Genomic DNA, 12,507 nt, shown 5'->3' with positions numbered 1-12,507 from the left:
TATTTTTAGTCCTCCAGCTTTTTCTTCAGTGAGTTCATGGTTAGTGGGCTTTGAGACAAATCCCAGTTCTTCTCATTTTTAGCCATACAGCCCTAGGCACAGCTTCCTTATGTGCAATATGGGATGTTAATACCTCTGTCCTTAGGGTTGGCGGAGGATCACACTAAGAATTTTTTTTTTTAAGATTCCATTTATTTATTCATGAGAGACACAGAGAGGGAGAGAGGCAGAGACACAGGCAGAGGGAGAAGTAGGCTCCATGCAGGAGCCCAATGTAGGACTCAATCCTGGGACTCCAGGATCACACCCTAGGCCGAAGGCAGGCACTAAACCGCTGAGCCACCCAGGGATCCCCAAGAATATGTTTTTTAGGCATTGGCACCACATCCAGCTTAGGTTCTAAGGCACTCTGGGGTAGTCCTTGTCGTACAGGTCGAGCCATATTTTGTTTCTCTCCTTCTTAGGCCATTATGGAGGGCAGTGGCCGGATAAGAGCAGAATCTTACCCTGACAGCAGCACCCTGGTCATTGATGTCGCTGAAAGAGATGACTCTGGTGTTTACCACATAAATCTGAAAAATGAAGCTGGGGAAGCACATGCAAGCATCAAGATTAAAGTTGTAGGTAAGTCCTCCGGGTCCACAGACTTCTAGAATCAACTTGACATGAGTCCACATCCAGAGTAGACTTTTCCAGCTCTTGGTTCTCCCAGTTCTTTTGGATACACAACAAAGAAAAACACAGTATAGCTGTCTTTTAGAAATCACCATCTTTATACCTTTGCCACTCCTTTTCTTTCCTTCTCTTTTCTTTCCTTTCCTCTTTAAAAATTTCTTTCCCACCCCTTCCCTTCCTTTCTCTTTCTCTTCTTTTTCTTTGCCTAGAGGTCCAATTGCAGGAATGCATAATTAAAGTCAGCCATTTGCGGCTGCTGGTCATTAGCTCTCCACAGTCATATTTCCTTCTGGTGCCCTCTAAAGTCACTGAAACACAGTTGCTAAACAATTTCCAACATCACAATCACTGTGGAAGAGTAAGATCTGTCTCGGTCCTTAGATGACCTCCTAAGTGCATTTTTCATAAGCCTGAAACCAAGTGAAATGAGTCCCGCAGATTATTGGTGGGCCAAGCTCTCATGGTCTCTTCATCTCACTTTATTTTTCCCTCAAGATATATATTCCAAATGGAACAGAAACGAGGGTCACTTTATCAGGCGCTGAACTGTGTTAACAAGACATGGTAGCTTGCCATTTTCAACTTGGATTTCTACTAGTCAACATCTTGATTCTTCCAACTGATTTACAACAATTAGTCCTTGATTCAGTTCTGCTAGAAGTTCACTTTGTAGTTAAAAAACATAAAACAAAATCACTTCTGATATTTAGACAATAATTTCTTAGTTTTCTTAGTTACCATTTTCAAGGTAAAGGACAAGTGTCCTTCCATGGAGCTTGTTCTCTAATGTTGCAATGCTATTTTAAAGGACTTGAATACATCATTATTTTTATCTTTATCAGATTCACCTTCACCTATCCCATATGGAGTGTGACTTTTTGCCTAAATTAGTTACTATGTGCATCTCAATAAACATGGAAAAGTATTTAGAAAAAACACTGCTTTGATGATTATCACCAAAAAATCTATTATCCAATTAACACTTAGTGCTCTCACTTTTATTTTATTTTATGATTCTATTCCATTTTCTGTTTGCTACAGACATCCCTGATCCTCCAGTGGCACCGAATGTGACAGATGTGGGAGATGATTGGTGTATCATGAACTGGGAGCCTCCTGCCTATGATGGAGGGTCCCCAATCTTAGGTAACTATATGTTGGTCAGTCTGTGGAACTGCCAGTGGAGTTGGAATCTTCTTTATGCTCATTAACATAGAGCACATTTTAAAATATTGCACTTAGCAGAAAACACATCATACCATGACTTTAAATATCCACTCAAATTGAACTATGTTTTGGAATTCTCTGTGAGTTCTCGAGACTTAAATAACTCTGATGAATATCTTCTGGCTGCCTATTCTCTTTTTCTATTTGACATTTACATTTATTATCTAGTTTTGCAATATCTATAAGTCTAACTTTAAATTGTCCTAGTCAGTAAATGTCTCATTCCATAGAGCTATGTCTATGAAGAAATTTCTTTTAGAGATAAATATTTAGAAGAATTTCCTTTCCCTATGTAACAAGAATTTTTTTCTACTTGAAGCTCATAAAACTGGTCATTTCCCTCTTCTTATGTACATTGTTGGGACTTGGAGTCAAATCTTTTAATCAACCCTAGAAATGGTATAAGTTTCTACAGTCTACATATCTGATTTGTTTTTCTCTCTTTCTCTTCCCATACAATTTTCTTATATTGTTTTTAGTATTTTAATATTATTTTCTCTATATCCTATAATATTAATGTTTGTATTCCCTGTAATCTCTCTCAAACAACTGATGGAATAAGGTGGCTTAAAAATATATGCATACCTGAGTATTTCACTTAGAGTGCTAAGAATATGGGAAATTTTAAGAATTTCAACACCCAACAAAGTTTAATTTTGGAGACCATGGAAAAACCTCAGTTTCCATTTTGTGTCACTTGCAGGATACTTCATTGAGAGGAAGAAGAAACAAAGCTCCAGGTGGATGAGGCTAAATTTTGATCTCTGCAAAGAAACAACTTTTGAGCCCAAGAAGATGATTGAAGGTGTGGCCTATGAGGTCCGCATCTTTGCGGTCAATGCCATCGGCATCTCCAAGCCCAGTATGCCCTCCAAGCCTTTTGTTCCTTTGGGTGAGTCAAGAGAGATGTATGTCTGTCATGGAAATCATTGCTCTGACTTGTGACTGCTTCCTTCTGGCCTCTAACTGGAACAGACCTGGAAGCTTCTTAGAGTAGTGGGTGAGCTGGAGGCTGGAGGCAATTAGGGGCAATTTTCTGGCTAAGAAATGAAAAACAGCTTTGGTAGGGTTGAATGTCTTTATAACATAAACTGGGGGATTCATTACCAGAATTCCAGTGAGAGCTGTTATAAGAGCTACTTATCTTGTTGCTACTTCCCACTGAAAACAGGTAGCTGAGTCTGCTGACACATGACCACTCCCCGTTTGTCCTTCTGAAGGTATAAACCAGCACCTTGGTGTAAACACTATGACTAAAAAAGAGACCACTTTGAAAGCACACTTGGAAACGAGTCTCTTTGCTTTACAATCACACCTTAAATGTTATCTGTTAGTCCAACAAAGACAGTTGGGTAAAGACAAAGAAACCAAGATAAGATATCTTCACTCTTTTATGGTAGTGAAGTACTTTTTTTCAATAGAAAAAAGATTTGGTTCAAGAGTTTGCACTTTAAATTTAGAGGGTTAGGGGATTTTCTCTGCACCATTAGATCTCAAGCTTTAACTTTTTTCAATTTCCTTGTGCCCTCCCAACCTCCCACACTAACCTTCCAAACCGTAGGGAAAGTGTTTCTAAAATTCTCTATGCCTAGCAGATCCTTGCCTTCCACACAGCATCTGCTTAAGGAATCTTCACTGAATTTTATTAAAACATGAGCTTTATGTGTATATTTTTATTTGTATTCTAGTTCATTTTATCACAGGTGGTGCTGTAACACTATAGTTAATAATTTCTTTCTTTTCTGCCCCCTCCCCCCCCTTTTTTTTTAATTTTGAAGCTGTAACCAGCCCTCCTACCCTTCTGACCGTGGACTCTGTAACTGACACCACTGTCACGATGAAGTGGCGGCCTCCAGACCAGATTGGTGCAGCAGGTTTAGATGGCTATGTGCTAGAGTATTGCTTTGAAGGAAGTAAGTACAACTGGTAGTTAAGATGAATACCATCATAAATAGGTGAGATATGCTCCCCCATTTCTTTTGTTGCTCATTCTTGGGAAATCCTCACCTTCCTATCGAAAATGAAAATGAGCAAAGGTCATCCTAACATCCTAAATTGTTAAGATGGATAACAATTTTGCCCTTCTTTGGTACTCAATACTAACAAATGGAGATCTCAAAAATATCCTGCCGGATCAGACAACATAAGAAGGTCTAAGATGCCCAAGGAGGAAGGGATTCTGACAAAACTTCAGGGATTTACACTTCTTGAATTGGTGGAATTAAATTGTACCAAGCAAAATAAGAGTCTAGTTAGGATGAAGCAAGTTGGAAATTCTAAACCCTATACTGAGCAGAGGTCAGCTATCAAAGTGCTGCTTATTTCTGGATGATAAGGAGAGACTATATATTTGTCTAGTGGGTGATCATCCCCTGCCTTCCTAAAGGAAAAGAAGAAGAAGGAGAAGGAGAAGAAGAAGGAGTTAAAGAAGAGTTGTTGTTGTTGTTGTTGTTATTATTATTAAGGACAACTCTCAGTGCTTAGAGGAAGCAGCATTAAATCCCAGAGTATATACAATAGGTTTGCATGTGACAGGAACTTGTCACAATATATAAAAATGTAATCACTTTAATTTAGGAAGAGAAGAGAAACAGGCAAAAAAGAAATGTTGATAGAAATAATAATAGAAAAAGAGAAACAACACAAGAAAATGTGGGCCAGAGTGTACCTAAAACCAAAAATAATATGAAATTCATTGAAAGCCTCTTGTGATTTTTGATTTCCTGCTTGATGGGATGTGAAAATCGGTGAATAGAACTGTCCCAGTGTGAACCCAGGCTCCACTCTAGTGACGGTAGGTAACCTGTGCACAGGGAAGCTTGTTCCCACCTCCACAAATCATGGACCAAGACTTGACCTCTGAGAAAACCCTTCAGATCCCAAACGCAGATCGTACATGAAGGAAAGAGAAACTACAGAGTACATTTGGGAAATGAGGAATGTGAACACAAAGGCACCTTCCCAGGAGGAAAAGCTCCATAGAAAAGAAACCTTGTATGAAGAGAAAACTGCTGAAAAGGAAATCCCAGGCCCCTGGATAGGGGCGTCCCTGGAAATGACCAGTGTTAGTGTCGGTTGCAAGGGAGCAAGATGGGGGGGACAAGGCATCCTGGTAACAGTTCCATTTTCCCGTGCTTCACTCACAGATCGCTCTGCTTGAATTCTCCAGGGCTTAGAAAGTTATTAACCAAAAGTAGTGGGGACGTTATGGGAAAGTTGCCTGGAATCCCAGTGGGGGGCGGGGGGTGTCACTAATGCAGCAGGTAGATTCTTGAGCGCTTCAAGGTATGGTTTATTCCCATTCCATTCCTCCTGCCCCCATGTCAAAAAATGATGAGTAGTCCAGTCGGTTATTTATATCACCCCCACCAGCAAAGTCTCCCACTCTTACATGGGATGTGGCTGCTGAGGACGAGCATTTGTGTATGTATGAAACAGAGCAAATTCTTTACTCTTTTCTTTCTGATAGGTTTAAAAAGTAAGAAGATACAGCAAAATGATAGATGGCTGTCATTTTGATGTTACCCACCTTAGATAAAATACAACCAAGTGTATTTTACATGATCTTGTGTGTGGTCTGTGTAGATATATATGTATATGTGTATATACATATATGTATTTGTACACAGTCATTATGATGTATATATTTTGCCATATAACGTTTTGGAATTAGCTTTCTATGGAAGTTCTTTCATAACGTTTATATCTCTCGTGTATATCTTTCTTCTTGTGGTCTTTTCTTTCTTTATGTGGCTGCCCTATTCTTCATTCTTTTTAATGGCTGTTGTCCTCCAGACTAATTTTCTGTAGTGTTTAATGCTTTTAGACATGTCAGGTTTTATTCTGTAAGAAAATTCTTTCTTTGATAAGATCGTGTGTTGGTTTTGACTCTGCCTTTCTCTTGTTTTGGTTTTTGGTTTTTTGATTTTTTTTAAATGCCTGCAGCACATTACTTTTCTTTGCTATCTTCCTTCACTCTAGCTCTTTTCTTTCTTAAAACTTCTCCTCGTGTATCAAATAACTTCCATATGCCTTCCCCATCCCTCGGACACCATTTTCTTTCTTCCATTTTCCTCAGTTAATGTGGTTCAGATGTGAAGGGATGGGCTATTTTTGTTCCCCTCTGATCTTGTTTCGTCCTGTTTTCTCTTGAAGTCTCTCCTTTACCAGTTCCTCACTCTTTTGAGCACATTTTCTGTCTCCTGTTTTCACTTTCTCATCAACTGTCTCTTCACTCTGATAATATCAGCACTTTAGCTCCCAATCTGACCATTGGCTTAAAGACGTATCTCTTTTTCAAGGTTCTAAGTAATTGATGTCAACCCACATGCCCTGGCAGCCACCAGATACTCTGGCTCCCTCTTCCTTCCCCCTGATACTCCTGAAAGGGATAGAAGAGAGAGGAGAAGGTTCCAGGGTTTTCGCTCCCCTGCTCCTCTCTGACAACCTGGAAAGGCATCACCCCAAGCCAGTGGGGTGCCCCTACCCCCAGCCCACCGGCCTGCAGCATTCCCTCACCTCCGTGTGCATGTGGCCCCCTGGGAGGGTGCCATTTGTCATCTTGACTGCTGAGCTCGTTGTCGTGGCAACTGGGAGCTGCCCCCCAGCCGCTGGGAAGACAGGGCTGGCTTTCTCATGAGGGCACTCACCCCCATCCTGTGACGACAGACCGCATAGTGGGGGCATTTGTTCCCTGGGTCCCTGGGAGGACCCACCCAGGCCAGGGCAGCAGAGACAGGTGAAAGGCTAGGCCTTTCCACTGTGTGCAGTCCAGGACCTGCTCCTCCTTTCTCTTCAGGGTCCTGCTTTGTTCCTCTTTGCCTCTCGTTCCCACGACTGGAAGTGCCCAGCCTCTTTTCTCTCCTACTCTTCTCTGTGGCAGGTGCCTCAGGACAAAAACCACAGTCTGAACAGAGCAGGCTGTGGCTCTCCTGAGGAACTGTCTCCCTCCCTACTGTGTTTAGTCTCTCTTCCGTCACTGCTCTGAAGACAAATATCTTTGCATACTTTGCATACTTTACTAACAGAGAATGCTGACTACTGATACGATATTCTTCTGGTGTGAAAGTGGGTGTCTTTAATTAATTTTAATGACGGATTCTCAAAGGTACATCAGCAAAACAGTCTGATGAAAATGGGGAGGCTGCATATGATCTACCAGGTAAAGTATTTTCTGAAAGCTTTCAGACTTTCTTACTATATGATAATGTTTCTGGGAATGTTCCATGACCGAGCATGAAATACATCTACTGCCCACATATACAGATGCCCTCAGAGATCAAGGGGGTGGGCGGGCAGTGAACTCATAATGTGCGAAATGTGCAAGACTTCTTTTCTTTTTCTTTTTTTCCCCTGAGGGCATCATGCATAGAAACTTTTAGAAGTTGAAATACTTGCAAACCCCTCTCTTGATTTTATGGACAAAGCTACCAAAACGTTTAAAATTCCAACCTTTTGATTGAGGTGAAAGAATTACGCCAATTCCCTCTGAGGTCTTGGCTCCTGAACTGTGTTTCCTTTTTGCTGTGGATATTAGCTTCTTGTCTTCCTGATTGGGAGCATGATCAGACTCCCCAGGCCCATCTTAGTACCTCATAATAAAAAACAGCTGAGATAAAACAGATGATATGACTGTAAAGGTCTGTGTCTCTCATTCCTAAGAATAGCATTTTCCTGTTCTGAAGTTTAACGTCTGTAGGAGGCCAAATGTCATCATTATGTCAACCCTTATACAATTGAATTGTAATAAAACTGCTCCCAAATTCTTGGGGACAGTTACTGTAATTCAGTGTCATTCTAGTATCCTGAATCTCAGTAACTTTGGCCAAGGATTCAGGATTACTCTGGTATCATAGTATCCTGAATAAAAAGCTTTTCAGAAATCGCAGATTCTGATTATCTTTCTTCCTGTCAGTTACATTTGCCATTCTAGGCCATTTTTCATTTAAATATGAAAAATGCTCACCCATGTAGTATGACTCCAGACCAAAACATATTTCCTCTGACTGATTTAATTATGAGTAAAATACTAGTTTGGAGCCAACTATACAAGTTAGGATGATTTCTTTCACTAAACACCTTTTCTCCTTCTTTTCTTTTTCTTTTATGGACTTCCAGCTGAAGATTGGATAGTTGCAAACACAGATCTGATTGAGAAAACCAAGTTCACCATCACGGGCCTGCCTACAGATGCAAGGATCTTTGTGCGCGTGAAGGCTATTAATGCCGCAGGAGCCAGTGAGCCTAAGTACTACTCCCAGCCCATTCTGGTGAAGGAAATCATAGGTGAGTGGCAAGGCTTTCGAAATTTGGTCTCCATCTCCAACATTGTTTGGTTTTATTTTTTAACCCCTTTCTTTCTCAAAACTTACTATTTTGCTGTCACTCCTTTGATGTGTTGTTATGCCCCCAGGGAGCTAGGGATGAACCAAACAACTCTTTTCCATCAGTGTGGAGGTCAGCTCAGAGTTCGTAACTCCATATGAGGACCTCACCAGGTTCCAAGAGCCAGCACTGGCTGGGCTGCCAATTCACACTGAAGAGAAGGAGGTATGAATGTCAGCGCAAAGACATGGCAGCAGCCTGGCTCCAATGAGCATCTTCATAACGAAATGAACACACTAGTTGCCCTTTTCAGTGTTTGACATGTGCACTGATGGTGCAAAAGTGATAGTGGGTACAGCTGCAGGTGCCTCAGTACAGACCAAGTCAGTGCCACCAAACTATGCTAGTTATTCCCATCTTCCTCACCACCTTGCACTCATAGCTCAAATAAAAGGGCCAGCTTTGCCTCAGCATGTTCTTTTTTTAGAAAAGATTTTACTTATTTATTTGAGAAACAGAGAGCACAAACCGGGGGAGGGGTAGAAGCAGACTCTCTGCAGGGGTTCAATCCCAGGACTGTGGGATCATGACCTGAGCCCAAAGCAGACACTTAACTGACTTAGCCACCCAGGTGCCCCACCTCAGCATATTCTTGATGAAGGATAAAAATTAATTTTATTAAACCTTGGTCCTTGAGTACACATTTTTCCTATGTCTATGTGGCAATGAAATGCAAAGTACATATAGAGGTTTTACATTGCATACTGTACTGCAATGATGGTCTCTAGAAATAGCACTTGTGCAACTGAGTGAGAAGCTAAACTAGTGACCTTTTTCAGAATATTCCATTTTTACTTGAAAAAAATGGCTATTTGGTAGGTGTTTTGTAGAAAATGGATACAATGAACCTGTTACTTCACAGAAAACAACTTATAGCATTTGTTGTCAGTGTTTCAATGAAAAAAAAAAGTGAGCTTTCAAGCAAAAATTAGAATTTTGGAAAACTTATATCCACCCCCATGGACTTGACAGCTCTCAACACTTAAAACTGTCCTCATTAAATAAGCAGTAACATTAATGAATGTACTTTTTTGAAATCGAATAATGGTATGTGTCAACATTTGGAAGATCCACATAATTTAGTGAAGCAATATTTTCCAAATGACAAATTCATGTTAAAAAACATGCATGAGGGTGGCTCAGCGGTTTAGCCTGGGTGGCTCAGCGGTTTAGCCGCAGGGCGTGGTCCTGGAGTCCAGGGATCGAGTCTCCACATTGGGCTCCCAGCGTGGAGCCTGCTTCTCCCTCTGCCTGTGTCTCTGCCTCTCTCTCTCTCTCTGTGTGTGTCTCTCATTAATAAATAAATAAAATCTTTAAAAAAACATGCATGCGTAAAATGTAAATTAAAAATGTAAACTAAAAAAAATGTAAGCTAGACCAATGGATTTTAGTGTAACAGAGTGTGAAAAGTTAATTGAAATGGTTTCAGGTTTCACAGTGCAGCCCACCTTTACTGTAGAATCAAAAAGAAATATCCAAAATTGTCTGAAAACTTTATTAAAATATTTCTCCTGTCTGTGAAACCAGATTTTCTTTATTTAAATGACTTCAACCAATACAACATATAACAGATTGAAGGCAGGGACAAATAGGAGACTCCAGATATCCTCTATTAAGCCAGACATTAAGTAGATTTGCTAAAATGTATACTAATATGATGAAAATGTTATTTATATTTTTATCTGTACATTAATAAGTAAACATTCCAGGAGTCCTATTTCCATTTCTACTAGCATAAATATTGATAGATACAGCTCATGTAAACCAAGCCAAGAAATTGCTTTTTTGGCAGGGGTCCTTGATACTTTTTAAGAGTGTGATAAAATACTGAGACCAAAATGTTTGAGAGTAGCTGCTCCAGGGAAAGAACACTGGGCTGGGGGCCTGGATATTTAGGTTCTAGACCATGTTCTGCCACAGACTTAAGGGGCGGCTGACTGAAGCCTTTAGGAAGTGAGTTACAGGATGGATGGATGGATGGATGGATGGATGAATAGATGAAAGCATGAAGCTTGCATATTGTTTTAGTAGATTCTGGAGACAGACTTTATATGTTGAATCCTATTTCCATCATTTATTAGCTGTGTGACCTCGGGCACGAGACTTGATTGATCTTCCTGAGCCTTAATTTCTTAACATCTGCAAAACAGAGATAATAGTACCTGACACATCAAGAGGCTGAGGCCTAAATCCATTGATCCCTGTTGCTGCTTAGTAGAGTGCTTGCCACAACATAAGCTCTCTATATGTGTTATCTTTTATTACGATGGTGGTTTAGTTTACTGCAGAATTTGGCTGAGTTTCTTTTTCCTCATATGTAAAGTTAGGGAGCTCAGGATCTCCAGGTTCTCTTCCAGCCCCAACATGCGGTAATCATCCTCACCATTATCTCCTAAAGTTTATTGAGCACTTATTATTCTCAACTGTTATGCTAAATGCTTTACACACATAGTCTTATTTAATTCTCACAACAATCTTATGAATTACATGCTTTCATCATTCTGATTTTATGGAAGAAGAGGTCTGAAACCAGAACTCCTGTATATCAGATCTAGGACTCCAACCAGATCGCTGATTCTGAAGTCCATGCTTCTGAGCGTAGGCACTCAGGGATAACTCCAGCTTCTAATCCTGGCTGTGTCACTAAGGGCAAGTTGCCTAACCTCCTATGCCCCTGTTCTTTATCATGAAGTAAAACAGTACCCATCCTACTAGGTGGCCCTGAGATCTAAATTAGTCCCCTATGAAAAGCATTTAGCCCAATGTCTGTCACATACTAAGCACTCAGGTGATGAGAACTGCCTCATCCCTGTGGGCATAAGAGCCTTTGACTCCCTGCTTCTGATGGGCTGCGAACATGGTTTGGTATCTTTTTGGTGTTCAGTTAAGGAACATCAATATAGAGTGGGCTGGAGCAACCTATTATGTACTGCTAGCCACACAGAAAGAAAGTTACTGTCCAATTCCAACAGAATTACCTACATAAAAAGCGCTTTTTTGATTTGTTTCTGGTGAGAAAAAAAAATGGGTAGTCCTACCAGCTAATGTGCCTGCAGATCTTTTGTGGAATATTCACTGGAGAATAAATACACTTGCCATTAGAAATTATGAAAAAAGTATATAAGGTCCTAAGAGAAAATTTAGTGTTTTTCTATGAAGTTACTTTAGACTTATAATGACTATAAAAATAGGAAGTTGCCATGAAATCAGGGAGGTCAAGGATACATTCTGTTGAGTCAAACTGTGAAAACATCTCTGCTTGAAGAAAACGTTTGGAAGCAAAGTTACCTAGTAATAGCACACCTAAGATTTTACCGTAGAGACATCTGCACAAGGATATCCCAGTGAGTATTGTGCCGTATGCTTGTGTATGGTTACTCCCAGTGTGCTCTACTCATCACACAATTATGCTATTCTGCTCTCATTCAGAGGCTCCAAAGATTCGCATCCCAAGGCACTTGAAGCAGACTTATATCCGCAGAGTTGGAGAAGCTGTCAATCTGGTTATACCTTTCCAGGTAATAATTCAGGGTTAATTATTTTCTCTTTCCAGTGCTGGAGAGTTTAGGAAGTAGAGATAGGTACTCTAGCACTTAAATTCCTCGTGCTTCAGGATTTTTGTCAGAGGGAAAGTAGATAAATAATGGAAGAGATTTGGGGAGTGAGTAAACAATCTTGTGCTTGTTAGAAATCTGTTGAACTGATAGATTTTCCTTCTGCGTGAGACAAATGACACCTAGCTTGGGCTGTCTGAAGCTCAGAAACTACAGCTTAGACAGGAAATACCAAGGAGAGGCCAAAAATAAGGAATGCTTCAAGATTCTGGCCCTGCACATCTGTAAAACTGGTCTTCATTTTAAGGGAAGCTTTTGGTGTCACATTCAGGAAAACAGCTTGTACTTACTTTCCACACTTAGCCCAAAGCAAAGGAAGAAGGATAACCGAATGTTGAAATCTTGATGCCACAAACTGAACAATGCAAACATTGTTAAATCATTGTTCCCCAAAACAATCTGGTTTACAAGATTAACCAGCCTTCACCTACAATAATCAATTTTGGTCTCGTGTGTGTGTGCGCATGTGTGCACCACCACCCCATTACTTGGACTCCTTTTATGCCTCCAGACAGCACAGTCCAGTAGAACTTTCTGCAATGATGGAAATGTTTGATAGCATCCATGTCCAATATGGTAGCCACCAGTCAGATATGAGCATTGAGCA

The 12,507-nt window shown here is 40.4% G+C and overlaps 1 protein-coding gene across 12 annotated transcripts in view; it reads left to right on the top strand.

The window, feature by feature from the left end:
• MYBPC1 (myosin binding protein C1) overlaps nt 1-12,507 on the top strand; it is an 84,247-nt gene that overhangs the window by 57,458 nt on the left and 14,282 nt on the right. For 7 of the 12 annotated variants that reach the window (XM_055336545.1, XM_055336543.1, XM_055336540.1 and 4 more), the window contains 7 exons: nt 465-624; nt 1,717-1,821; nt 2,606-2,794; nt 3,681-3,815; nt 7,010-7,063; nt 8,020-8,187; nt 11,716-11,804. In XM_055336545.1, coding sequence (XP_055192520.1) covers nt 465-624; nt 1,717-1,821; nt 2,606-2,794; nt 3,681-3,815; nt 7,010-7,063; nt 8,020-8,187; nt 11,716-11,804 — 900 coding nt within the window. The remainder of the gene's footprint in view (nt 1-464; nt 625-1,716; nt 1,822-2,605; nt 2,795-3,680; nt 3,816-7,009; nt 7,064-8,019; nt 8,188-11,715; nt 11,805-12,507) is intronic. The other 5 variants (XM_055336551.1, XM_055336548.1, XM_055336544.1 and 2 more) reach the window with 1 other exon arrangement.

The sequence above is a fragment of the Nyctereutes procyonoides genome, unplaced genomic scaffold, assembly GCF_905146905.1.
Source record: "Nyctereutes procyonoides isolate TBG_1078 unplaced genomic scaffold, NYPRO_anot_genome, whole genome shotgun sequence".
Classification (NCBI taxonomy): Eukaryota; Metazoa; Chordata; class Mammalia; order Carnivora; family Canidae; genus Nyctereutes; species Nyctereutes procyonoides.
The sequence above is the reverse complement of the archived record's forward strand: the minus strand, read 5'-3'. Positions and strand labels throughout refer to the sequence as shown.